The sequence below is a fragment of the Sus scrofa genome, chromosome 1, assembly GCF_054392235.1.
Source record: "Sus scrofa isolate SSC_HxYL_T2T_F1_AM1 chromosome 1, Sscrofa_HxYL_maternal_Yorkshire_Landrace_v2.0, whole genome shotgun sequence".
Lineage (NCBI taxonomy): Eukaryota > Metazoa > Chordata > Mammalia > Artiodactyla > Suidae > Sus > Sus scrofa.
Window position 1 is genome coordinate 289,450,290 of NC_139383.1, and position 23,292 is coordinate 289,473,581.

Genomic DNA, 23,292 nt, shown 5'->3' on the forward strand with positions numbered 1-23,292 from the left:
GCCAGGGCGGGGTCGGGGCACCGACCGAGGCCGGGCGGGCAGGAGCCGGCTCGGGGCGCTGGCTGGGGAGGGCTGGGAGCTGGCCCGGAAGCGGGGGCCGGGGCCCCGGCGGGGACCGGGGTTGGGGGGTGGGGGCGGTCGGAGAGCGGGGGCCGGGGCGGGGCGGGGCGGGGGCGGGGCTCGGAGCGCGGCTGCTGCGGCGGCGGCGGCGGCGGCGGCGGGGTGGGGGCGTCAGTGTGCGGCTGCCCGGCCTGGGCCGCGGCATGGGGCGGGTACAGCTTTTCGAGGTCTGCCTGAGCCACGGCCGCGTCGTCTACAGCCCTGGGGAGCCGCTGGCGGGGGCCGTGCGCGTGCGCCTGGCGGCGCCGCTGCCCTTCCGAGGTGGGCGCGGGGTCCGGGGAGGGCCGCACCTGCGGGGCGGGGCGGAGCTCCCGAGCAGCTTCGGCGCTCCGGCGCGGCTTTGGGGGCGCGGGGCCTGGGACCCGCGAGGCCTTGGGCACCGCCGACCACCCCCTCCGCCCAGTCCCGCCCGCCCGGGGCACGGGTCCTGCCGGCGGGAGGGCTGCGGGGCGGCGGGGCGGGCCGCCGACCGCCGGGGTGGGAGGCCAGCGGCGGCCGGGGCGGAGCAGGGAGGCCCGTGTGGCCCAGTCCTTCCGCATCTGCCCTTCCTGTCCTCTCTGCCTACAGGCGGCCAGAGTCGAGGCGGCGGCTTTGAGCCGGTGCACCTCGGCGAAGGCCACTCTGATCTGGACCCAGGACGCCCCCGACCGTCCCTGTAGGGTCTCCGGTCCTCTGCGGCCCTCACCTGCTGAGTGGTCCTCATCTGAAGCCTGGCCGTCCTGGGCTTGCTCTCCCACATACCCAGGGTCCTGGCTCAGGGCCTCCTTCCTGACAGCCCCGCCGAGAGTGCAGATCCCCAGGGGCACTGGCTTACACCCAGTCTAAGGCTAGTTTTAGCGGGCTGGGAGGGTCTTGCTCATCCCAGGGAGCCCAGGCCCCTGGCCCAGCAGGCATCTGGGAGCTGAACCTGAGCCCTCCTGGCCAGTCACTCTCTGCTGGCGCAGACATCTGGGGCTTTGAGACTGGGGATCCGGTTGCTGCGGTGGCACTTGCTAGGGTGCAGGTCTCGTCCGCTGTCTGAGATGTGTTTGGGAATTCACACCTTGGCCAGGAGAGGTAGAGTGCGGTGCACAAAGCCACGGCCCAGGGCCTCTCTCCGGAACTCTGGCTCCGGCTGTGAGGCTGTGTGGTGTGTCTGTCCCGGGGTGCCGCTCTGTCTTGGGGGTGCTTGGCTATAACCGCAGCTGCTGGGCCTCCCTCTGGGCCTTGGCCCCAGGCCCCTGTGTGGCTGAGGACTGAGAGCCACTGTCCTTCTCTCTGGGCAGCTGCTGCCTCCATCCTGGATGGGTTGGACCCCAGACTTTCTCACTCTTTGAGGCACCAGGGGTCTAGGAAGAAGCTGGTTGTAGGATGCCTCTTGTCAGGTGAGCAGCTGTGTGGCGCCTCCTCCCGTGACTGGTGGCCTCTCTCCTGCTCTCCATTTAGAGTTCGGGGTCTGGGTGGGGTAGGTGTGGTTGTGGGAGCGGCACAGTGGGGACAGTGCAGCTTTTCTCTGGGGCACGAGCCAGAGGTAAGAGGTGCATGTGGCTAGTAGGCTTCTGGCCTCGGGGCTGGTGCCATGCAGCCCACAGAGACCCCACCCAGAGCTCGCATCCTGGCATGCCCGCCCTGTTGCCCTCTGGTAGCTGGGGCCCAGGGCAGACAGGCCATTGCTGACCGTGGTGAAGGAGTGGCGTGAGCTGTGCATGACTACCTTCGGCTGAGCAGAGCCCCCTAGGCTCCATGTGGTGGGTGGAATGTGGCTGGATGGACAGCTGGGCCGCAGGATCGAAGGAGCCCCTTCTGATAATCCTGACTATAAAAGTGCCCGCTGAGCCCTGGGTAGGGGAGGAACAGGTCAGGTCACGGGCCAGCCTGGGAGTTGCTCAGAGCGGGTACCAAGCGGCTTGCCCTCCAGGGGCAGAGGGGGTATGGCTGCCTGGGCTGCTGGAGGGCTCCAGGCCTGCCTGGGGTGGGAAAGGAAAGCCGGGGTTCTTTGTCTTTCACTCAGAAGATACTTGTTGGGCTCCTGCTACCAGCCAGTAACACAACAGGGAGGCCCCCCAGGAGGACACAGAGGATGGGGGCACAGGCCTCTAAACGCTTGACTGAGTGATGACCTGCACTCAGCCTTGAGGATGCTGGCAGCCGTGGGAGCTGATGTGGAAGAAAGCCAGGGAAGGAGCCGTTTTCCTGGAGCCCAGGTCTCGACCAGCCTGTAGTTGGCGGTCAGGCGGGGCTGCCCTGTGTTCTGCTCCCGAGGTGGGCGACAAGGGAGGGTGAGGCCCAAACTGCAGCCCCAGCAGCCCCAGCTCTGCTAGCTCCCTGAGCTCTGGCCGTGGGCTGGGGACCAACCCACGGGTCCTCCGAGCAGGCCTGGGAGGTGGGCGTGGTCATGCCTGTCGTGTTACAGATTTGGAGACAGGACAGAGGGAAGTGGTTCGCAGGCCAGAGCTGTAGAGAAGAGATGTGTTCCAAGGCCGGGCGGCCAGGTTCGCGGGGGCTGGGGGTGGGGTGGGTGGGAGAGACCTTTGGGACCAGAACAGAAAGAGGAGCAAGCAGAGGTCTTCCCTGCTGGATTGCAGGTGGTGCATAGGGGGAGGGCTGCTGGACAGGTGAGTGTGTTGGCTCAAGAGGAAAGTTCCAGAAGTCACTGTGATGCAGAATCCCTGTGATGATTTTGGAGAACCAGAGCAGCCTCAGGCCGCCCAAGACTGATTGGTGCCTGCCTTTTGTCATGCGTCCGAGCACTGTTATAACTGAACACTTCAGGGGTTCCCGCTGTGGCTCAGTGGGTTAAGAACCTGACTGGTGGTGCAGAAGTGCGGGTGTGATCCCCAGCCTGATGCAGCGGGTTAAAGGACCCGGCATTGCCATAGCTGTGGTGTAGGTCACAGATGAAGCTCAGATCCAATCCCTGGCCCAGGAACTTGCTCTTCCCTGTGCCACACGGGACCATAAAAAAGCCCAGAGCCGTCAAACGTAGAGGGCACCATGGGGTGCCGCCCCTTTGCCAGAACACACCTGGCCCTGCCCCACCTCCAGAAGCAGCCACCCCGCACAGAGTAGGGGGGACAGGCCTGCTGTGTGTCCACCCCTGAGCCTCCGCTGTTCTCCTTTGCAGGGGAGAGGAGACAGGGCGGTTTGACCCCAAGGCAGTGGCTGGAGGCTGCTCACCCAGGCAGGGTCCCCACGTGGCCTCAGCCTGCCGGCAGCTTGTTGAGAAGCTCGCAGAGTTCAGGCCCACCTGGGATGACCAAGTGTCGACTTGTTTTTTTGGGGTCAGGTGCTCCTGTGGCTTCTTCATCTTAATCCTGGGGCCACGTCCAGGCCGAGCCGGTGACTGTTTTCGCTGCCCTGCTGTGGGACACGGGGGCTCTGCCTAGATGGTTTGCGGTTAGGGGCGGTGTTGCTGGAGGATCCTGAGGAAATAGGGGGAGATTCTGAGAACTGCTGGACCTCCTGGTGTGTGTGTAGAATTGCCTGGTTTTTCTCCGGGGCCTTCGTTGGTCTGCGCTTGGATCGCTGTGGAGGGAATCTCTGTTTTTCTACCTCCTCTGTGACACTTGTCAAAATAGTTAATAGTTGCTAAGTTATCTGCGTTTCCCCAAATCCTAGTGAGGTTACACATCTCTTCTTTTATCTGCTGCTACGTGAAGGTCACAAGTAACAAATCACCCCTAGTGTTCCATGGTGATCTGGCGTTGTCACTGCTGTGGCTCGAGTCACGGCTGCCGTGTGGTTTCAGTCCCTGGCTTGGAAACGTGTGTGTGTCTCAGGTGCAACCAAAAACAGAAAAAAAAAAAAAAAACCAAAACCAAAAAACCCTAACCTAAGTGGTTTTATCATAGCTTGTGGTGTCGTGCGTTAGGAATTTGGACAGAGGGGGTTCCGGTTGTGGCTCAGCAGTAACGAACCCGACTAGTATCCATGAGGATGAGGGTTTGATCCCTGGCCTCCCTCAGTGGGTTAAGGATCAATGCCATGAGCTCCTGTGTAGGTTGAAGACGCTGCTTGGATCCTGTGTTGCTGTGGCTGTGGTGTAGGCCAGCGGCTGCAGCTCCAATCTGACCCTTAGCCTGGGAACCGCTATGTGCCAGAGGTGTGGCCCTTAAACAACTAAAAAAAAAAAATGGGGGCAGAGGTGGGTGATTCTTGAGCTCCATGTGCCATCCACTGGGGTCCCTCAACAGTGCACAGCTGGCACCGGGCCAGTCCGGGGACCACTGTGCCTCTCCAGCATCCTCTGTCCCCAGCACTCCCAGGGCAGCCCAACCCCAGGGGGATGCGCCCTCTCCACGGGAGGTGTTGAAAGCAGGGTGGTGTCTGGCATCCACCAGCATGTCTTCTATTCGCTCTGTAGTCAGGCTTCCCCTCCTCTGCCTGTTCCCCACGTTTCTTTTGGGCTGCCTTAGTCTGTAGGAGCGCCCCAGTGTCCCAGACTTCCAGGGTGGGAACAGTTCCGGGTCTGGCTCTAGGAGGGGACGACTGATGGAAGGTGGATTAGAAATGAGGGCTGAGGCCCAGGTGGTGAGGCTGGGCTGGCCTGGAGGCTGAGGGCCGGTCACGGGCAGTGCTGATAGGCTGGAGGACGAGCCGCAGGTGCATGGCGGGTGAGCAGCAAGGTGGGGCCAGCTGGGGAGATGGCGGACAAAGTCTGTGTGGCTGACCCCTGGCCCTGGGCATTTGAAACCTCAGGTCTTCCTGCCTGGTGGGTCTGTCAGGAGGGCGTCAGATTCTGAGTCACCTTCCCTTCACCTGTCCGTCAAGTCGGGGAAGGCAGAGGAGCTGGGCAGACAGGCTAAAGCCTTTGGCCTTGACTCAGCCCTGCAGGGAGGGGAAGGATGGACAGAGCTGCAGGGCCCCCCGTTGCTGAGCTCCCGTCCCCCACCCTGCTTGTGTCTCCAGTTGTGGCGTCCTCTCTGGTGAGCAGCTGCAGCTGAGCCTGGTCCAGCCATGGCCTTCTGACCATCATGGACTCTGGGCACAGGTCTCTTGGACTGACCAGGATGCCCCTGGGCTGCCACAGTTCCTGCTTTGCGTGCTTCCTCTGGGGAGTGGGGTGTCTGCATGCAGGAATCAGCTCTCCTGGGCAGTACTGGCCCAGGAAGCCCAGGGTGCCCCCACCCTCTGGGCCAGACTGCTAGGTTCCCTACCTGCCCAGGCTGGTCTGACCACATTCTTGCAGAGTGCGCTGGTGGCCGCTAGCTTCCTGGAGCAGGAAGGAGTGCCTCTCAGCCTGACTGACTTACCTGACACCTGCAGAGCGGTTGGGGTTGGAAGTCAGCTGCCCCACAGCCTCTGCTCATCAGCGCTGCTTTCCCAAGCATCCCCTGTAGGGAGCTGACTTTTCACCGGTCCGGTAGTGTTGGGGGTTGCCCAGCGGTCATCTGGGTGATCACTGGGGCCTTCCTGTTCTGGACCACAGGCCAAGTGGAACTCCGTGCCTCCCGCCTGGGCTCCCGAGGAGCGCCCCGAGATGTGGGATAGGCAGGAGGTGTCCCTCCTTCCCAGGGCCTCGCTGGTGCCACTGCCTGGTCCCCATTGCTGCCAGTCCCGCCTGAATCTCTGTGCTGGGGCCCAGGAGGGTCCAGGCCAGCAACTGGCTGGGGCTCATGCGATTTCTTCTTGCAGCCATCCGGGTGACCTGTACAGGGTCCTGCAGGGTCTCCAACAAGGCCAATGACGCGGCGTGGGTGGCGGAGGAGGGCTACTTCAACAGCGCTCTGTCCCTGGCCGACAAGGGTGAGTTTGGGAACCTCCTTATCCCACCCAGTGATCTGCTGCGGCAGCTCTTGCTCGGGATGGGGTCTGTCTGTCTGCCCTGCCTCTCCATCTGCCTCTGGGCCCCCGTGCTGGCTCGCCCTCTGCTAGGACGGTGCACTCTGATGCTGCCTGAGAGGGGCTGGGTGCTGAAGAGGGCCAGCTCCTGGATTTGGATGGGCTCTTGCCCCCCATCCTTTGCCCAGGCCACAGCCCTGTGCTGCCAAGGTGCTGGAGACAGAGGCTGGGAGATCCGGCAGCCAGCAGCAGTGTGAGCTGGTCTGCTGTGGGCCTGCTTCCTTTCTGGGCCCTGCGATGTCACCAAGAGGCTCCTGAGGCCCCGTCTTCCCCATCCTCCTTTCTGTCTCTGCAGGGAGCCTGCCTGCTGGAGAGCACAGCTTTCCCTTCCAGTTCCTGCTTCCTGGTGAGAGCCCAGCCTGACCAGGCCTGGCCTGGTGGCGACAGCTGGCAGTGGAGCGGGGCGGGGGGGGGGGCAGAGTGGGAGGTGAGGCAGGGGGCAGTCGGGTGCCAGTCCTTTGCTCTCTCTCCAGCCACAGCGCCCACGTCCTTTGAGGGCCCTTTTGGGAAGATCGTGCACCAGGTACGGGCCACCATTGACACGCCACGTTTTTCCAAGGATCACCAGTGCAGCCGCGTGTTCTATATCTTGAGCCCCCTGAACCTGAACAGCATCCCAGACATCGAGGTGAGCCTGGAGCGTGGCCTCCTGGGGGCCCCACCCTTGCTGATGCCCTGTCCCCAGCAGAGGTGAGGCACCTAGGGTCTGGAAGAGCAGTGGCCCCTCTGTTCTGAGCCGACTGGGCCATGTTCAGGGGCCCCAGGGATCCAGCCTGACCACACCTGACAACCCTGCTCTCCGCCCTCCTCCCCAGCAACCCAATGTGGCCTCCACCACCAGGAAGTTCTCCTACAAGCTGGTGAAGACAGGCAGCGTGGTCCTCACGGCCAGCACCGATCTCCGAGGCTACGTGGTGGGGCAGGTGCTGCGGCTGCAGGCTGACATCGAGAACCAGTCAGGCAAGGACACCAGCCCTGTGGTGGCCAGTCTGCTGCAGGTCAGAGTCACTGCCAGGCCGTGTCCCCGTGGGACAGAGGAGGGCTAGGTGGCTGGCGTGCCCAGGCTCACCGGCTGGCCCCTCCCCAGAAAGTGTCCTATAAGGCCAAGCGCTGGATTTATGACGTGCGGACCATCGCAGAGGTGGAGGGTGCCAGCGTCAAGGCCTGGAGGCGGGCTCAGTGGCAAGAGCAGATCCTAGTGCCCGCCCTGCCCCAGTCGGCCCTGCCGGGCTGCAGCCTCATCCACGTGGACTACTACCTGCAGGTGCCAGGGGTGCAGGGGTGCCATGGGGGGAGGGTCCAGCGGCCTGGCTCCTCACTCCTGCAACCTCCCCAGGTCTCCCTGAAGACTCCGGAAGCCATTGTGACCCTGCCGGTCTTCATTGGCAATATCGCTGTGAACCAAGTTCCACTGAGCCCCCGGCCAGGCCCAGGGCCACCTCCGGTAGTGCCCTCTGCGCCACCCCAGGAGGAGGCAGAGGCTGTGGCCAGTGGACCCCACTTCTTCTCGGACCCTGTCTCTCTCTCCACCAAGAGCCACTCGCAGCAGCAGCAGCCGCCTGCAGCCTTCGGCTCTGTGCCTGGCGCCCCTGAACCCCATCCTCCGGATGGCAGCCCCGCCCCCCACCCTCTGCCCCCTCCCTTGTGTATCTCCACAGGTGCCACCGTCCCCTACTTTGCAGAGGGTTCTGGAGGGCCCGTGCCCACCACCAGTACCTTGATCCTACCCCCGGAGTACAGCTCGTGGGGCTACCCCTATGGTGAGTGGGGGCCTGGGGCCTGGCGGGGAGGGGGCGCCATGGGCCCCTTGCAGACCCGCCTCTCTCCCTGCAGAGGCCCCACCATCCTATGAACAGAGCTGCGGCAGTGTGGACCCCTGCCTGACCCCCAGGAGCTGACCGCATGTCGCCTTCTCTGGACGGGCTGACCTCTGTCCTGGGACCTGGCTCCCAGGGCCTTGTGCCTTCACTCCCGGCCTGGCCCGGCCTCCTCAGGACCCGCCGCTGCTCGGCCGTTCCCCGCGGCCTCTGCCTCTGGCCCAGCCTCCGCGGCTACCCTGCAGTCGCGCTCTCCCCGGGGGTTGGGGGCCTAGAGAGGCGCGGTGTAAATAAAGCGCATCATCTGTAGAGCTGGGCACAGCGGCGAGTCGGGCGACCTCCACCGCCGGACGTGGGCTCGCGGCGGGTGCGCAGCCCCGGGAGGTGGGCTGGGGGCCCTCCTTGGCCCCGCCCTCCCCGCAGGACACGCCCCGTCCCCTGGCCCCGCCCCCTCCGGCGCGCCCCGCGCTTCCGCTCTAGGTCCCTCCCCCTTCCGGGTGCGCCTCGGGCAGGCGAGCAGGGCCACCTCTGGCAACTGGGGCTGGCGCTCAGCTTCCAGGTTCTGCTGCAGGATGTGCTTTCGGAGTCGGGATGTGCTTGTCTGGAGCCTCAGCGTTAACTCCAAGTGGCCTTGTGAAAGCGGAGCAGACCGCCCTGTTCCGTTTATTTTATTAGCGCACACCGGAGGGGTTGCGACCCGGCACCCACCGCTCCAAGCAATAAAGTTTGGGCCTCGTGCGCCAGAGGAAGTCCTGTCGGGGGTGAGGGGGCGGGCTTCCCCAGGTCCCTTATCCTTGCCTTGATGTCTCATGCCCCTGCCGACATCACTGCCATGTCCAGCTCGGGGATGCTGCTTCTCTCCCAGCCAAGGGTGAACAACACGAGCCCGCTCCCGAGGTCTACATTTCAAAGGACTGTCGTCTGGGACTCTAAAAACCCAGGGGCAAACGAAAAATCAAGGTTTGAGAAAGCACCGTTTCCCAAAGGGGTATCTTGCAGACGCTACAGAGGGCCGGTAAACACCCTGTGTGCCGGGATCCTGGGATGTGCTTTGGGAAACTGCCGGTGGTATTAAGGCTTTAGAGTTCTGCCATGTGCCGAAGGGGTGACCTTGGCTAGGGGTGTCAATTACCTTAGTCTATTGTAGTAAGCTCGAGGGACTCTGCGGGGACAGGTAGAGCATCTCCCCTGCCAACCCCCCATAACATGGTAGAAGCTTTTTTCTTGTGCCTTTAACAGTCTAGACGGGGAAGTTTTGGGCTTGGTAGCACATCTGTTATTCTCAAGTCGAGGTTTCCACTCCTGGGTCCAGGATGTCTGTTGCAGTTTTCACCATCACGCATCTTACCGGGCTTGTAGCTCCAAGTTCTGGTGGCACAGGGTGGAGGTAAACTGCCACCACTTTTGCACGTATCGCACTGGCCACTTTTCACAGCTGGAAATGTGCAGGCAGCCATGTACTCTCAAATGTCACAGTCAATGGGACAAGGAGAGGGTGAGAACTGGAGAAGAGCACACAGCATGCCACAAGCAGGATAATCTGTGAAACATCTGCTGGAAACTGCAGCCTCATAGTTGAGAGTCTTTTGAATCTCCTCTCTGCCTCCTGACAGTTGTGTGGCCTTGAAGGCACTTCCCTGTTTTGGTTTGCTCACTTGCAGAACATGGATAAAAACAATGTCTGCCTCTCAGGACTCACCTGATGGTCACAGTCAACACATCTAACACATCATCTGCCCAGGACAGCACCCAACGTCGGTGGTCAGAAACATGAGGGTAGGGCTGGTGGGGCTCATGGTGCAAGATGGGAGTAAAACCTGCTTCTGACACATTCATTTACATTTGATATTCACTTAGTAAAGGATTTTCCTCCACATCTTAACTCATTTATTCATTCAACAGATATTTTGTCTCTTGCATGCCAAACATTGTTCTAGGTACTAGGATGTACAAAGCACAAATCCCTGACTTTTTGGACTTACATTCTAGTGGGGCAGACAAAATGGCAATGGAATGCTATGGAGCAAAATAAAGTAAGTTTTGCCGTGCAGTACTGTCTTTAAGTAGGGGCAAGGGGACACTTCCTGAAGTGGTGGTATTTAAGACTCAAGGGTTGTCAAGAAGTGAGCCACATATACACCGAAATACAGTTGTTTTAGAGAAGGGGCAGACTAGGGCCGAAAGCAGGAATGCAAATGGAGAGGAGGGTGCCAGAGAGGTAGGAGTGGGAGAAGGCAGGCTGGGTGCAGGCCACAGGACGAATGCTCTTGAGCTCCCCGTCCTGAGGCTCCCAGGCTTGGGTTCCCCGCCTGCGAGGAGCTGACTTGGGCGGATGCCCTCGAAACTTGGGAAGGCTTCCTTTGTACTCACCATCGTCCATCACCTCTTCTGCACCTGTGTGTGCTGTCAATGTTTGACTTAGTTGAATTTTCCTGGAGTCTCACCTCCCATGAGACGGAGCCCTCACAGGAGCGAGGCCCAGATTAGCCTTTGACTCAGGGCCTCCTCAGTTTCTGCTGTGAAGACTGGCCAGAGAACCCTGCTTTCAGTCTGTTTCTTTCCTCAACTCCTACAGGATGGGAGAGACAGGTTTGGCTGTGGGGGTGTGGGTCGCCCAAGCCAGTTTATGTGGTGCTGTCCAGTGAAGGCTGCTTGATTTGCAGGAACGGTCTTGCGTGTGCCTAACTGGGGGCTTGCAGGTAGGCTGGGGTGATTGGGAGGCCACCCAGGTGGCGCACACTTCCTCACTGGAGCGCACCCCCAGAGCCAGGCATCTTCCCCTACCAAAGCATGGCCCCATAGGGACTAGCCTCGCCAATGGGACACTTCCCACCCGGGACACTGCCCCCAGGCAGGGCACACCCTCCTAGAGGGACACCTTCCCGTATCAGAGCACCCTCCCCCACACTTCGGACATGCCCCCTGGAGGAGCACCGCGGCGCTGGGGCATTTACACTAACTGAGGCAGCACCCCTAATGGAGGCAGCCCTTCCCACTGGGACATCCCCTCTCCCCGGCTTAGGCAACTTTTTCAGACAGGACGTCCCCCCCGCCCCGCCCCGCCCCAGCCATCTCCCCACCCACGCCAAGCACTCCCCAAAACCGGAGCACCCCCACCCCCGAGCTGATTCTTTCCAACCGGATACTGCCACAACTGGGGCACCCCTCCCAGCCCCGCACAATCCCCACCCCGGCACCGCCCTAGGACGCAAGTCGGGGTCCGCCTCCTGCGAAGGCCGACGGAGTCGACGTGTGTCCGGGGTTAGAGGTCAGGCGGCCTCCCGCACCCCGGCCGGCCCGCCAGAGGGTCTATGCAAAGAGAGAGGAGCCTGTGCACGCGGGACGACGAGGGGGCGACGACGTGCAGCACCGCGACGCCTCCGGAAGGCCGCTGCGCCGGGCCCCGCCCCTGCCGCCCCGGCCGCCCCGGCCGCCCCTGCCGCCCGCCGCCGCGCTCCGGTTCCGGCCCGCGCAGGCCCGCGCCGCGGACGCCGCTCTCGGGCGCAGCGCGCAGGCGCGGGCGGGGGCGCAGGCGCAGACGCGCGCGGCCGGCCCCGCCTCGCCCTGGGCCGCGAGGCGCGGGCGGGGCGATGGCGCGCGGGAGGGGCGGGGCCACGCTGCGGGCCCGGGCCATGGCCGCCGCCGATGCCGAGGTGAGGAGCGGGCCGGCGGCGGGCGCGGGCGCGGGCACGGGCGCGGGGCGGGGGCGGGCGCGGGCCGGCGGGCCGGGCGGGCCGGGCGCGCGGGCGGGGGCGCGAGCGGGCGGGGGGCGGGCGGGCCGGCGCCTCCCCGCCGCCGCGCCTCAGGCCGAGGCCGGGCCGCGGCGGCCGGGCGTCCGGGCCGCGCTGCGCGGGGCGCGCTTTGTGCGGGCGGGCGAGGCGGGGGCGCGGGCGGGGAGAGCCGCCGCCCGCCGCCGCCGCTCGCGCCCGCGCCCCCGCCCGCGGGCCCGGCCGGGAGCCCCGCGCGAGGGGCGGAGGACAAAAGGGAAAGTGGGGCGAGCCGGCCAAGTTGGCGGCGCGAGCCGAGGCGAGGCTGTGCGCTCCCGGCGCCGCTCCTGCGCCCCGCTGACCTTTCACTTTGTTCCGAATAGGATGGCTCGGTCTTTAAGGAAAAGTTGGCTGGTCCGGCGCGCTTCTCCCCGGACAATGCTGCCGGCCCGGGGGCTGTCAGGAGCAGGAATGCACGACTTCAGTTTATTTCTGGGCAAACTGCTCAAACGGGCTTTGGATGTAAAAAGTTCCATCCCTTTGTTACTGTTCCGGGCCTCCCCCTTGCTGGTTCTCAAGGAGTTTTTCCCTGGCAGCAGAGAAATCAAACTTGTGAGATGGACCACTAGCTTCCCGCAGCGGGGACAGCAGGGACGAGCAAGCAGGAGGCGGTGTGTCCGTGGAAATGCCGAAGCAGTGCGCTCTTAGGGCTGACATAAGGGACCGCTTTGGAAGAAAGTGATGACCTAGCAGTTTTCGGTGAAATTACTCCATGTGTAGTAATAACCGCGGGGACTTTTAACGATCAGAAAGCAAAGGTGTGTAATAACGGCCCTGTTACAATACGCTGGTGCGTAGACTTAGCATGCCTTTATCCAGGAAACGTGCAGGCTTTTAAAATTTACTCTTCTCTCGCATTTTGGGGGGCTGTTGTAAGTAAACTGAGAAGGTGCGGGGAAGTGCTTAAATTCATTGCAAGGAGTATTTATTAGCACCTGCAGCCTTCCAGGAATGTATTAGGTTCAACAGAATAAACAAGGTGAATTAGATAACCCCGAGTCACGTGTAGGAGAGAAGATGAGTGGTGATTGTGATACCGTTTATTGAGCATCTTGTGTGTCCCAGGCACTGCCAGGTCTCTGGCCAAGTCCTCTCATTTGGCTTTCCCTGCTCTGTGCCGCAGGTCCGGGAAACAAGACGCGGAAGAGATGGAACGACTTGGCCTGTCCAGTTACAGGGTTAGCAGTTGTTTGGTGTCTGGCACACAGGAGGTTTTCGATGAGTACCAATGAGCAAATCACCCCAACATCTCTGATTCCATAGGCAGCCCTTTTTTTTTTTTTTGTCCGAACCCATGGCATGTGGAAGTTCCCGGGCTAGGGATCGAACCCCAGCCACAGCAGCGACAGTGCCGGATCCTTCACCTGCTGAGCCACTAGGGAACTCCACACAGGCAGCCTTGAATAGAGGGCACTGACACAGCCTGTGCTTACTCAGCTCTCACCTGTGTCCAGCCCTGCCAGAGTGTGCCTGATTTCACTCGTTAAAGCCTGACAGCTTTTAGGTGGGTGCTGTTAGGGTCCCATTTGCACAGGAGCAGACAGGTGCAGTGAGGCCCAGGGTTACAGAGTTCGTGGTGGAGAAGGTGGATGCAGGTGGTCTGGCCCCAGAGCCTGTTGTGCTGTATCTGTGGCGGTTGCTTTAAATTAATGGAAGCTCTGGGCTTAGATTTGTGATTCTGAGTGTTTACTATGGACGTGAGGGGCTTCCTGGACGGTGGGTAGGCCTGGGGTCGTCAGTTCCCCCTAAACTGGGAAAGTGGTTCCTGGGTTGGGGCTCACTAATTGCCACATGATTCAACCAAGTTCCCTGTGTCCATGTTCCTAAATTTCGTGAGATTTATCTAACTGCGTATTTATTCTTTCTTCTATTCCTTGACCTAGAAAGACGGTCACCACGTTTACACTAAAAAGAACGGCTGAGGGAGTGAAATACATCCCCCATTTTGTGGTGTAGTAAGTGCGGGCTCCTGGGATTTAAAGTTTGTTCAGGGTCACCTATGGCTTTTGAGCCAGGAAGACACTACCTTTCGGCAAGAAGGCCTTCTTGGGCCATTGTTTACTCTTCTAGCAGGGTGGCTACTATGTATCTCTTTCTTTAACCTTAATTTTTTTTTCTTCAAATAATACATGCCCTGTGCATAGTTTAGGATGTCAGTAGCGCCAAGAGACACTGAGAATGCTGCCATCCTCTCCTGCCTTTCCGGAGAGGCAGCAGCACTTGACACTGTAGAATTTACCTCATGTTTCTCCGTAACATGCTTGAGTTGTCCTGTCTTTGTTCACCGATTTTGGGGTTATCTGCCAGCTTCCACTAATGGCAGATGACGGTACCACGTCCCTCGTCCCCTGTCATGTAGGTAGCTCCCCGTTTTGGTTAAATCCATTTCAGCACTGCTGCCAGTCTGTTCAGGTCGTCACTGTGCTTTGCTGAGCTGAGCGCTTACCCCTGATCCTATTTCTTCTCTTGTGTAGCCTTTTTTACTTACCTGGAGTTAACGTTCACTTATTTTTCACAGCCGCTTAAAGATGTGGCATTGCGGCTGCAGCAGCTTGGGTTGCTGCTGTGACGCAGTTTCCATCCCTGGCCCTGGAGTTAGCATAGGCTGCAGGCACTAATTGCCTGTGTTTCCTTTGCCTGTTCTCTTTGAACCTCAGAATTATGTTGCGGAGACTTTCATTCTGTAGGATCTTTTTCCCACTCAGCCCTGGCAGCGCATCTGTCCGTTCCGAGGTGCTCCTCAGGCACCCTACCCCAGACAGGCTTCCTGGGCTCAGGTCGGGGTCGGTCTGTGCACACGTCATCCTGGGAGCTCTCCCGTCCTGCCTTCTGTGGCTCCCCTCTGGGTGTTCCCTCCTCCTAGTGGTGGCTCACGTTTCCAGTGGCTTCCCAGTAGTTTGCTGGGAGGCAAACTTTTGAGGCTTGCACGTCTGAAAATGTTTTTATTCTACCACTGCACTTAAAGAGTAAATTTGGCGGGAGTTGCTGTTGTGGGGCAGTGGTAACGAATCCGACTGGGAAACCTGAGGCTGTGGGTTCGATCCCTGGCCTCGCTCAGTGGGTTAAGGATCCGATCTGGTGTTGCTATGAGCTGTGGTGTAGGTTGCGGACGTGGCTCGGGTCTGGCGTTGCCCTGGCTGTGGTGGAGGCCGGCAGCTGTAGCAATGATTAGACCCCTAGCCTGGGAACCTCCACATGCCGCCAGTGCAGCCTTAAAAAGACAAAAGACAAAAAAACAAAAAACAAAAACCAAAAAACAAAGAGTAAGTTTGGCTGGGCTTGGCACTCCAGGTTTGTTTGGAAGTAACTCTGAAGTTATAGATCAGTGTTTTCTGGTTTGCGTTGTTGCTGTCGAGAAGTCCAGCTTGACCCATGTTCCTTAATAAACACTTTTCCACCTTCAGACTTTGAGGAACCTTGCATCCTTGATTTTCCCAGTTTGTGTGATAGGCCTTTGTGGCAGCCTTCCTTTGTTTATCACGCAGGGAACCCAGTAGCCCGGAAATCTGGGGATTGCTGTCCTGTTTCTAGGGAATTTCTGTGTTATGTGTTTGAGATAGTTCTTTACTCCTTCCTCTGTGTTCTCCTTTCCCAGTTCCTCTTGTTGAGTGTTGGACCCTCTTCTTAATATTCTGATTTTTAAAATCTTTTCTCCTTTTCCTATCTTGAGCTTTTTGTTCCACTTTTTGGAAGTATTTTTGACAGTTCTCTAATTCTTTACTGAGTTTTTAACTTCCTTCCCATTTTCATGTTCTTTACTGTTCTGGGTTCTTTTTTTACTGCCTCCTGTTCTTGTTTTATATATGCAGTATCTTTGCTTATCTATTAATTTCAATTAAATTTTAAAAATTAAACAGTTAAGAGAGCTACCTCTCAGTTCCGTGGGTTAAAGGCCCGGCATTGTCACTTCTGTGGTTTGGGTGGCTGCTGTGGTGCTGGTTTGATCCCTGGCCCTGGAACTTTCACATGCCAAGGGCAAGGCCAAAAACAAACAAACGAATGAAAAACAGAAAATTACAGTTAAAATTTTAGAAATTAAAGAACTTTTGTTTCCTGCCCTTTTTTTGTGCCTTCTGCTTTCCTCTTTGCTCTTGTACCTCTTGGTCTCCTTCCTTCGTGCTGCAAACCCTTCTTCCAAAGTCTAGTGATCCTCAGCTGCTTATTCATCTCATGAATCAAGTACTGAAAGTACAAGGCTGAGGGCATGGGGGGAATTTACTCACTGCCCTTGCTGGAGGGTGACGGCTCAGGTTGCTTAGGGGGCTCTCCTCCAGATGTTGGTGTCCCCTGGTTTGGGTTCCTTGGAGAAGGGTCCCTCAGCTCTGCCGTGTTGGTCTGAGCTGCGCGTTGGAGCTGGGCTGAAGGGTGGGGGGAGGGTTGGGTCTTCCCAGGGTTCAGGAGGTAGTCTTGGCCCTCATCTCCCTGTTTTCAGTCCTGGCACCCCCTCCTGTCTTTCTTTGTGCTGCTCTGCTCAAGCGTGGTATGTTTGGGTGTCTGGTGGCCATGGAAGAGTCCTTGCCTGCGCGTGCAGGAGGGCCAGGGGCCAGAGTATCCAGCGTCCCTTGCTTGGAGTGTTGGCCACAGCCCTTTCTAGCTCCAGGCCTCTGCCCCATCGTCTGAGCCTTTCCATGGCCCTGTGGGTCAGGCAGTCAGCTTCTCAGCAGCGAGCGCCTTTCAGGGTGTCCCTCGCTCCGCTCTGGGGTGACGCAGTCTTCTTTCCACGCATGTTTTGTGTGGGGTTTTGGATGTGTCCTAGTTGGAGTGTGTGTTTCTCTTTCCTGCTCTTGTCTTTGGTTGATCTTTGATAAGAGAAGGGGGTGGAAGGTCTGCTCTGCCATCCAGAAATGAGAGGCATTTACGCTACATCTCGGGAAGCGAATTTTCACCCACACTGAAAGCACAGCCATCCTCTGGATGCGGCTGCCCGTTTGGGGATCTTACTACTTAGCCTGTGGTTCTGGAGTCCTAACAGAGGCAATAAATGTACCTCAGCCCTGATGCCTGGAAGAGTAGCTTAGCTATTGGGCCCATGAGTGGCCAGAGCCCCTGCAGCCCCTGCTTCCTGCTTCTGCTTCCGGTCACATCACAAAACAGTTTGGTACATTTGAGCATGTTGAGTTTGACTTCGAAAGTAATGCAGCTGATGGGAAGCCTATTTTGGGCTCTTCTCTTTGGGACTGGTCTGTCCTTCGCCGTGTCCCCGGACGGCCATGTCGGGTGGATGACGTTGTCTCATGGCAAAGTGGGCAGGTGGTTTCAGCTCGCGGTGCCCCTCAGCCAGTCACTCAGGGCCGTGTTCCTGGAGACCAGGTATGTCGGCCTCCGCAGGTGTGATAGGAAAAGCTTCAGTTCTAAAACTGAGACGTCCTCCCGAGTGCGGTTCCGCTTGTATTTAACTTCTGGTATCTTCATTTATTTAAGAAAAACCCAACTTTAGTAGGTTTTGGATTTAAAAAAACGAAAGTTGAAGCGATCTTCTAACTCTTCAAAGGCGGCATTTCCTCACTCTCAGTGACATCCCTGTCACTTGATGTTTTGCTTTGGGAAAGGTTTTGGACTGCTTTCCGCAGCCCGCTTTTAGTGGATTTGTAAGTTCTGATCAAAGTATGTTTAAAATACTCTTGCATTTATTGAGCACCTTGTGTTTACAAAGTGCTATTCCAGGTCTCGGGTGAGAGTGTGAGTTTATAAGATTGGTCTCTGATGTCACAAAAATCTGAGCGTGTTATAGAGCAAATATTACCCAGCAGGAAATGAGATGGAATCAGTTAAAGGTAAACAAGAAGAAGCCTGTACTCTCGCACCGATAGCTGCCGGCGGCCGTGTTCGGAAAGGGTCCCGGAGGAGGAGGAGTTGGTCCAGGTGGTAAAGCTGGTGAGACCTGAAGCGGAAGGGCAAGGTACAGCTGTGCATGTCCAAAAAATCGGGCATCTGAGCAGAACTGAAAAGCGAGACCCAGACCCCTAAGAATGCCGGCTCGTTGTCGGGTTAGTTTCTGCCCCGCCCGCCCGCGTGTGCGCGCTCGTGCTCAGAGCGGCTCTGTCCGCGTGCGGGCGCCATGCGTGTGTCTGTGTCTTTCCCGTTTTGCCAGCCACGCGGTGTTTGTTTGCTAGATGTTCCAGCTTCCTGGGTTGTGAGTTGGGCGAGTCTGTCCCCTCTGGTACGCGGTAGAGTTACTCGGTCCGAAGGGGCGAAGGTCATCGAGGGCCCTGTCGCCCTGGTGGCGAGTTGGTGGTCTCTCGGGGCCCTCAGGCGAGCCTTAGGCCTGGGTTGATATTTTAAGAAGGTGGCTGGAGGGCGGCAGTGAGGAGGCTGGTGCCCTGCAGCTTGGCGGGGGCGTGAGAGGCGGCCGAGTGGGTCGAGCCGCGTGTCTCGACTTAGTTTGAGTGGAAGAGCCCGTTACCTGGCTCCGAATCCAGAAGGGATGAGGTGAACTGGGGCGTCTGCCTCCTGTGTCCCAGCCACTCGGCTCTGTCCTGGGCAGGCTGCCGGCGTCCTAGTGACTGAACATATACTGTCAAATTCATAGGTGGATATTTTAGAATTCTCGTTTTTTGTTTTTGTTTTTTGTTTTTGTCTTTTTTGCCATTTCTTGGGCCGCTCCCGTGGCACATGAGGTTCCCAGGCTAGGGGCTGAATGGGAGCTACAACCACTGGCCTACACCATGGCCACAGCAACGTGGGATCCGAGCCGCGTCTTCGACCTACCCCACAGCTCAGGGCAGCGCTGGATCCTTAACCTGCTGAGTGAGGCCAGGGTCGGTTTCGTTAACCGCTGAGCCACCAAAGGGACCTCCTTTCATGGAACTTTTTCAAACCTACTCAGGTGGCAGAACGAGTCCCGTGTGCTTGTCCCCTGGTGTCAACGTTTGTCTCCTCTCGGCCACTCTCCAGTCCATTCTCAATTATTTTGATGCAGTTCTTTTTCTTTTTTCCTTTTTTTTTTAGATGACACCCATAGCGTATGGAAGTTCCCCAGCCAGGGGCCCCGTTTGAGGCCCAGCTGTGACCGATGACAGAGCTGTAGCAACACCCGGTCCTCAGCCACTGTGCTGGGCCGGGGATGGAACCTACACCCCCAGGGGTCAGAGCTGGATCTCTAACCTGCTACAGCACTGCGGGAACTTCTCGAAGCCGTTTTTAGATACGTTTCACTTACTGTAATTATCTCAGTCAGTAAATATTCACTCACTGTCTAGATTTCTTATTTCAAATTAGGAACAAAATATGACATGTAGCACTCTCTCTTTTTTTTTACACTTTTGTAAAAAAAACTCTGTGGCATGTGGAGCTCCTGGGCCAGGGATCAGGTCTGAGCCATAGTTGCTGCCTTTGTCACAACGCCGGATCCTTTAACCCACTGTGCTGGGCCTGCGTCTTGGTGCTGCAGAATTGCTGCTGATTCCGTTGTGCCACAGTGGGAACTCCCCATGTCTTTATTCTTTTTCTGACAGCGAAGTTTTGAGGAGGATGGTTCATTTGTCCCGAAGTTCCCCTTAACCTTGACTTTGCTGATTACATTCTCATGATGTCGTTTAACATGTGGCTTCGTCCTCTCTCCTTCCTGCCACTGGTGTTTGAGATCTGGAGCTGCTTCCCAGTGTGACAGCCCCCAGTCACATGCGGTTCTTTAGAGCTGAGATGTGCTGTGAGTGCTAAGTGCATGCGGGGTTTGCAGACTTGGTGTGAACGGGAGAGTGTAAAGCGTCACACTCGACGTGAAGAAGCTTGTTTGCGTGTTGAAGTCGTGTCTTTTGGTTATGTTGGCTTAAGTGAGATGTATTAAAAGTAATTTGTGTTTATAATTCCTTTTTTAAATGTGATTACTAGAGAAGTTCCTGTTGTGGCTCAGTGGTAACGAACCTGACCGGTATCCATGAGGATGTGGCCTCGCTCAGGGGGTTAAGGATCCGGTGTTGCCGTGAGCTGTGGTGTCGGTTGCAGACGAGGCTCAGATCCTGCATGGCCGTGGCTGTGGTGCAGGTCGGTGGCTACGGCTCCGATTCGACCCCTAGCCTGGGAACCTCCACATGCCATGGGTTGCGGCCTTAAAAAGCAAAAAAAAGAAAGAAAGAACATTAAAAATTATATATGTGGTTCACATTATCTTTTCATTAGACAGCCCTGGGCTAGAGGCTCCATCAGATGTAGGTTTGTCTTTTAAAAAAATTTGAGCAAGTATATGAGGTACCTGGAATTGAGTTTTTCCAGCCGTAAATCTGACGTCTTGCTTTGTGGTGTTAACAGTCACACTCGTCGCTCAGAATCACTGGCTCGTAGGGGTTGCAGAGCGGCGTCTCTCCACGCTTCGAGCAAAACTGCTCCGTTACCACGAAGCGTATCACACGTGGAAAGGGAGGGCTGGGTCTTCCTGATACTCCACAGACAGCATTGGACCCGTTGCCTCCTAGCAGGCCCCAGCCTCCGAAAGGCCAGAACGTCCTCTGTCCGGTGTGCTTTGCGAACTGTTGGCTACGCTGGCTGTTTGGATTCTTTCTCTCCCGGAGTCTAGGTCCTCACTCCCCACCAGACTCCAAGGCTAGATTTAGGCTTGGAGAGTCTTGGTTGCTTCCTCATTCTTGCCATTGGCCGGTGTTCTGTGAACTTGAACGCTAGGGTGAAACCACATGGCAGTCATGTGGGCACTGAAGCGTCAGGTGTCCCCGCCTCTGACTTAGTTGGCCCTGTCTTCCTTCTCTTGTAGCGAGGGTGTGCTGGAATCTGTCACGCTGCTTCTGGAGGGTCTGTCGCCGTCTCTTAACCAGGTTCAACAGCAGTAAGACGTGTGTTCTTTTCAGAATCTCTATGAATGTAGGAAACACACGCACACATGTGCACCGTGTCATGTATGTCCCTAGTCCCCGGATCAAGCAGGGGACGTCCCCAGAACCACAGAAGCCCCGGTGCCCCTCCTGGTCTGCCCTGGACTTGCCCAGCCGTCTCTGCCATCCTGACTTGTGATACTTGGGTTAGTTCTGCCTGACTCCGAACTTTATGCACAGGACCCACGAGAGTGCCGTCCTGTCCACCTCTTCGGACCAGCCTTGTCTCTCTGAGAGTCCCCTGTGTTGTGGTTACTCTCACTACCGCGGACTCTCCCATCGCTTCTGTATCGTACTGTCCGTGGGCCTTGGGGTCGTTTCACAGAAGATGGTATGAGCATTCTTTTTTCTGTCTTTGTAGGGCTGCGCTTGTGGCATGTGGACGTTCCCAGACGAGGGGGTCGAATGGGAGCTGCAGCTGCCGGCCTCCACCACAGCTGCAGTGGCCTACACCACAGCTCAGGGCAGCGCGGGGTCCTTAACCCGCTGAGCAAGGCCAGGGATCGAACCCACAACCTCATGGTTCCTAGTCGGATTCGTTAATCACTTAGCCATGACGGGAACTCCGACTTGTGCTTTTGACTTGCATTTTCCCTAATGACCAGTGACGTGGAGCATTTTTTGTGCTTATTGGCATTTGTTTATCTTCCTTACAGAAATGTCTGAAGAAGTCCTTTGCGCACTTCGATTGGATTATCTTTTTTTGGGTGAATTGTGAGCTTTTTGTGCATCGAAGATTGTAGGTACAAATCCCTTACATGCATGACTAGGAAATGTTTTTGCCGTTCTGTAGGCTTTGGGCAGAAGCTTTGATAGTAGCCTTTGAAGTGCAGCTATTTTTAATTTTGAGGAAGTCCAATTTATCTGTTTTCTTCTTTTGTGCTTTTGGTGTCATACCTGAGAGTCCATCACCAAATCCACTGTTAGGAAGTCACCCTTGTATTTTCTTCTGAGTATTGTAGTTTAACTCTTATATTTTAGTCCATTTTGACTTAAATTTTGTATATGGTACCAGTTGGGGTCCAGTTGTATTCTCTTGCAGTGGGGGATCCGCTGGTGGAAAAGGCTCTTCCTTCCCCCGCTGGATTGTCAGGACACCTTTGTTAGAAATCCGTTGAGGCGCAGTGGTTAACAAATCCCACTGGGAACCATGAGGCTGCAGGTTCGGTCCCTGGCCTTGCTCAGTGGGTTAAGGATCTGGCGTTGCTGTGAGCTGTGGTGTAGATCGCAGACGTGGCTCGGATCCCGCGTTGCTGTGGCTGTGGTGTAGGCCCGGTGGCTGCAGCTCCGATTGGACCCCTAGCCTGGGAACCTCCATATGCCGCGGGAGCGGCCCAAGAAATGCCAAAGAAAGATTAAAAAAAAAAAAAAAAGAAATCCGTTGCCATGAACATTGGGGCTCATTTCGGAACTCAGTTCTAGCATGTCGGCTGTGTCTGTTCTTAGGCCATTTCCACACTGTCTGAATACTGTTACCTGGAAGGGTGGGTCCTCCCTTGTCCTTGTTCTTCTGGGTCCCTTGCAGCCCCACATGCGTTTTAGCATTAGCTTGTCCCTAGCCGCAGAGAGCCTTCCAGGATTTCGAGAGGGATTGCCTTGATGCTGTGGTTCAATTTGGGGAGTGTTAGCAGTGTAATGAAAATTGCCTTCCAGGCCCTTTAACTTCTTTCAGATTTTTTTTCTCCCCTCAGTTTAGCTAAAGCTTTGTCAGTTTTATATCTTCCAAGAATCAACTTTGGGTTTTGTTGATAGTGTCTTTCTGTTTTTTATTCCTGCTCTACCTTTGGGTTTAGTCTGCTCTTTTTGGAGTCTGCGTGTGTGTGTGTGTGTGTGTGTGTGTGTGTGTGTGTGTCTAGGAATCAGGATTCATTCTCTCCTCTACGGATGTACACTCGAACCGGCAGCATTTGCTAGAAAGGTCGGAGTTCCCGTTGTGGCTCAGTGGCCACAAACCTGACCGGTGTCCATGAGGACGCAGGTTTGATCCCTGCCTCGCTCCGTGGGTTAAGGATCCGGCGTTGCCGTGAGCTGTGGTGCAGGTCACAGATGCAGCGCGGAGCCCTCGTTGCGGTGGTGCAGGCCGGCAGCTGCAGCTCTCATTGGACCCCAGCCGGGGAACTTCCGTATGCCGCAGGTGCGCCCCTAAAACGAAAGAAAGAGGAAGACTGTTAGAAAGACATCCTTCACCCTCCGCACTTCAGCGTCCCTCTCGCTGTAAGTGAGAAGCAGCCCCTGTGCGAGGCTCCGAGAGGCTTTTCCCCGCAGGTTGGCACTGGAGGGTTGAGTCCGGCGATGCTTTCCTCAGGGTCCACCTGCGCAGGCTCTTTTCGCCATGTGACGGGGTGAAGTGGCAGCCCACACGCTGGTGGCGTCGTGGTTGCTGGCCACAGAAGTTAGCCCAGGTGTCATGTTGCGATCGTGGGCTGTGGGCCAGGCGGCCCTGTTGGCTGGCCAGCCTCCCCGCTGACCGTGGGCACATCACGCAGCTCCTGTAGGCTTCTCCCTGCTGCAGGGGACAGTCGTCCCTTCCTCGTCGGCTCGTGGGGGCAGCACAAGCCAGGGGCCTGGTCCGCAGGTATGTTCGCGGTCCTGCCTTCCTCTCTCCGCGCTCTCCTGGCACAGCCCTCGTCCTTTGGCCGGCAGGTGGCGTTGGCTGGGCAGGGAGGGAGGGGTGAGGAGGGAGTGTTCAGCTTGCCCATCCCTGCTGATCCCCGTTTAAGGGGTGGGGGTAGGTGCGGCGGCTGTGGGGCAGCTTAGAAGTGCCTCCACGTCGCCCGTCTCGAGCACCATGGGTAATTGGAGTTCTTTTCCGGAATAAGGCTTGTGTGGCTGGGCGGAGCCTGTTTTTGGCCCCTGCAAGGGTCCGCTTCTTCACGTGGGTGCACTTTTACCTTTTAAAAGGGACCCAGCAGTGCACTAGTTGCGATACTGTCAGTGATTTGTGAT

The 23,292-nt window shown here is 57.5% G+C and overlaps 2 protein-coding genes and 2 long non-coding RNA genes across 23 annotated transcripts in view; 2 read left to right on the forward strand and 2 right to left on the reverse strand.

Annotated features, from left to right (window-relative positions):
• The first annotated feature begins 201 nt into the window (after nt 1-201).
• Nucleotides 202-9,807, forward strand: ARRDC1 (arrestin domain containing 1). Of its 3 annotated transcripts, XM_021081098.2 has the most exons (9): nt 202-381; nt 1,386-1,484; nt 5,734-5,844; nt 6,236-6,286; nt 6,414-6,568; nt 6,756-6,938; nt 7,028-7,204; nt 7,277-7,700; nt 7,774-9,807. In XM_021081098.2, the coding sequence occupies exons 1-9, from the start codon at nt 264-266 to the stop codon at nt 7,836-7,838; spliced, it is 1,383 nt and encodes a 460-aa protein (XP_020936757.1). In that variant the 5' UTR covers nt 202-263; the 3' UTR covers nt 7,839-9,807. The 3 variants fall into 3 exon arrangements, with proteins under 3 accessions (XP_020936757.1, XP_020936760.1, XP_084858415.1); XM_021081101.2 differs by lacking the exon at nt 1,386-1,484; XM_085002289.1 differs by lacking the exons at nt 202-381; nt 1,386-1,484 and adding an exon at nt 3,505-4,712.
• Nucleotides 3,922-8,158, reverse strand: LOC146407357 (uncharacterized). The gene is made up of 2 exons (XR_014831367.1): nt 5,352-8,158; nt 3,922-4,926 (listed from the first exon to the last, which is right to left on the reverse strand). It is a non-coding gene; the product is annotated as an uncharacterized LOC146407357 (long non-coding RNA).
• A 1,214-nt stretch (nt 9,808-11,021) lies between the features above and the next one.
• The window catches only part of EHMT1 (euchromatic histone lysine methyltransferase 1), a 138,705-nt gene continuing 126,434 nt past the window's right edge, over nt 11,022-23,292 (forward strand). For 10 of the 18 annotated variants that reach the window (XR_014831351.1, XM_085002202.1, XM_085002216.1 and 7 more), the window contains exon 1: nt 11,022-11,410. Coding sequence is in view for 12 of the 18 variants with exons in the window: in XM_085002202.1 (XP_084858328.1) it covers nt 11,069-11,410 (342 nt within the window). In the remaining 6 variants the exon portion in view is untranslated. Of the gene's footprint in view, nt 11,411-11,847; nt 12,283-12,647; nt 12,703-21,007; nt 21,090-23,292 lie in introns of those variants that run through there. The other 8 variants (XM_085002226.1, XM_085002227.1, XM_085002267.1 and 5 more) reach the window with 4 other exon arrangements.
• LOC146407358 (uncharacterized) lies at nt 14,707-20,793 on the reverse strand. Its single transcript, XR_014831374.1, has 2 exons — nt 20,731-20,793; nt 14,707-20,378 (listed from the first exon to the last, which is right to left on the reverse strand). It is a non-coding gene; the product is annotated as an uncharacterized LOC146407358 (long non-coding RNA).

Excerpts from the sequence above, each read along its gene's own strand:
- ARRDC1 (XM_021081098.2), top strand. The coding sequence starts at position 264 with ATGGGGCGGGTACAGCTTTTCGAGGTCTGCCTGAGCCACGGCCGCGTC. Across the intron at positions 5,845-6,235 it reads TCTGTCCCTGGCCGACAAGG|GGAGCCTGCCTGCTGGAGAG; the intron begins GTGAGTTTGGGA and ends CTGTCTCTGCAG. Across the intron at positions 7,701-7,773 it reads CTCGTGGGGCTACCCCTATG|AGGCCCCACCATCCTATGAA; the intron begins GTGAGTGGGGGC and ends CTCTCCCTGCAG.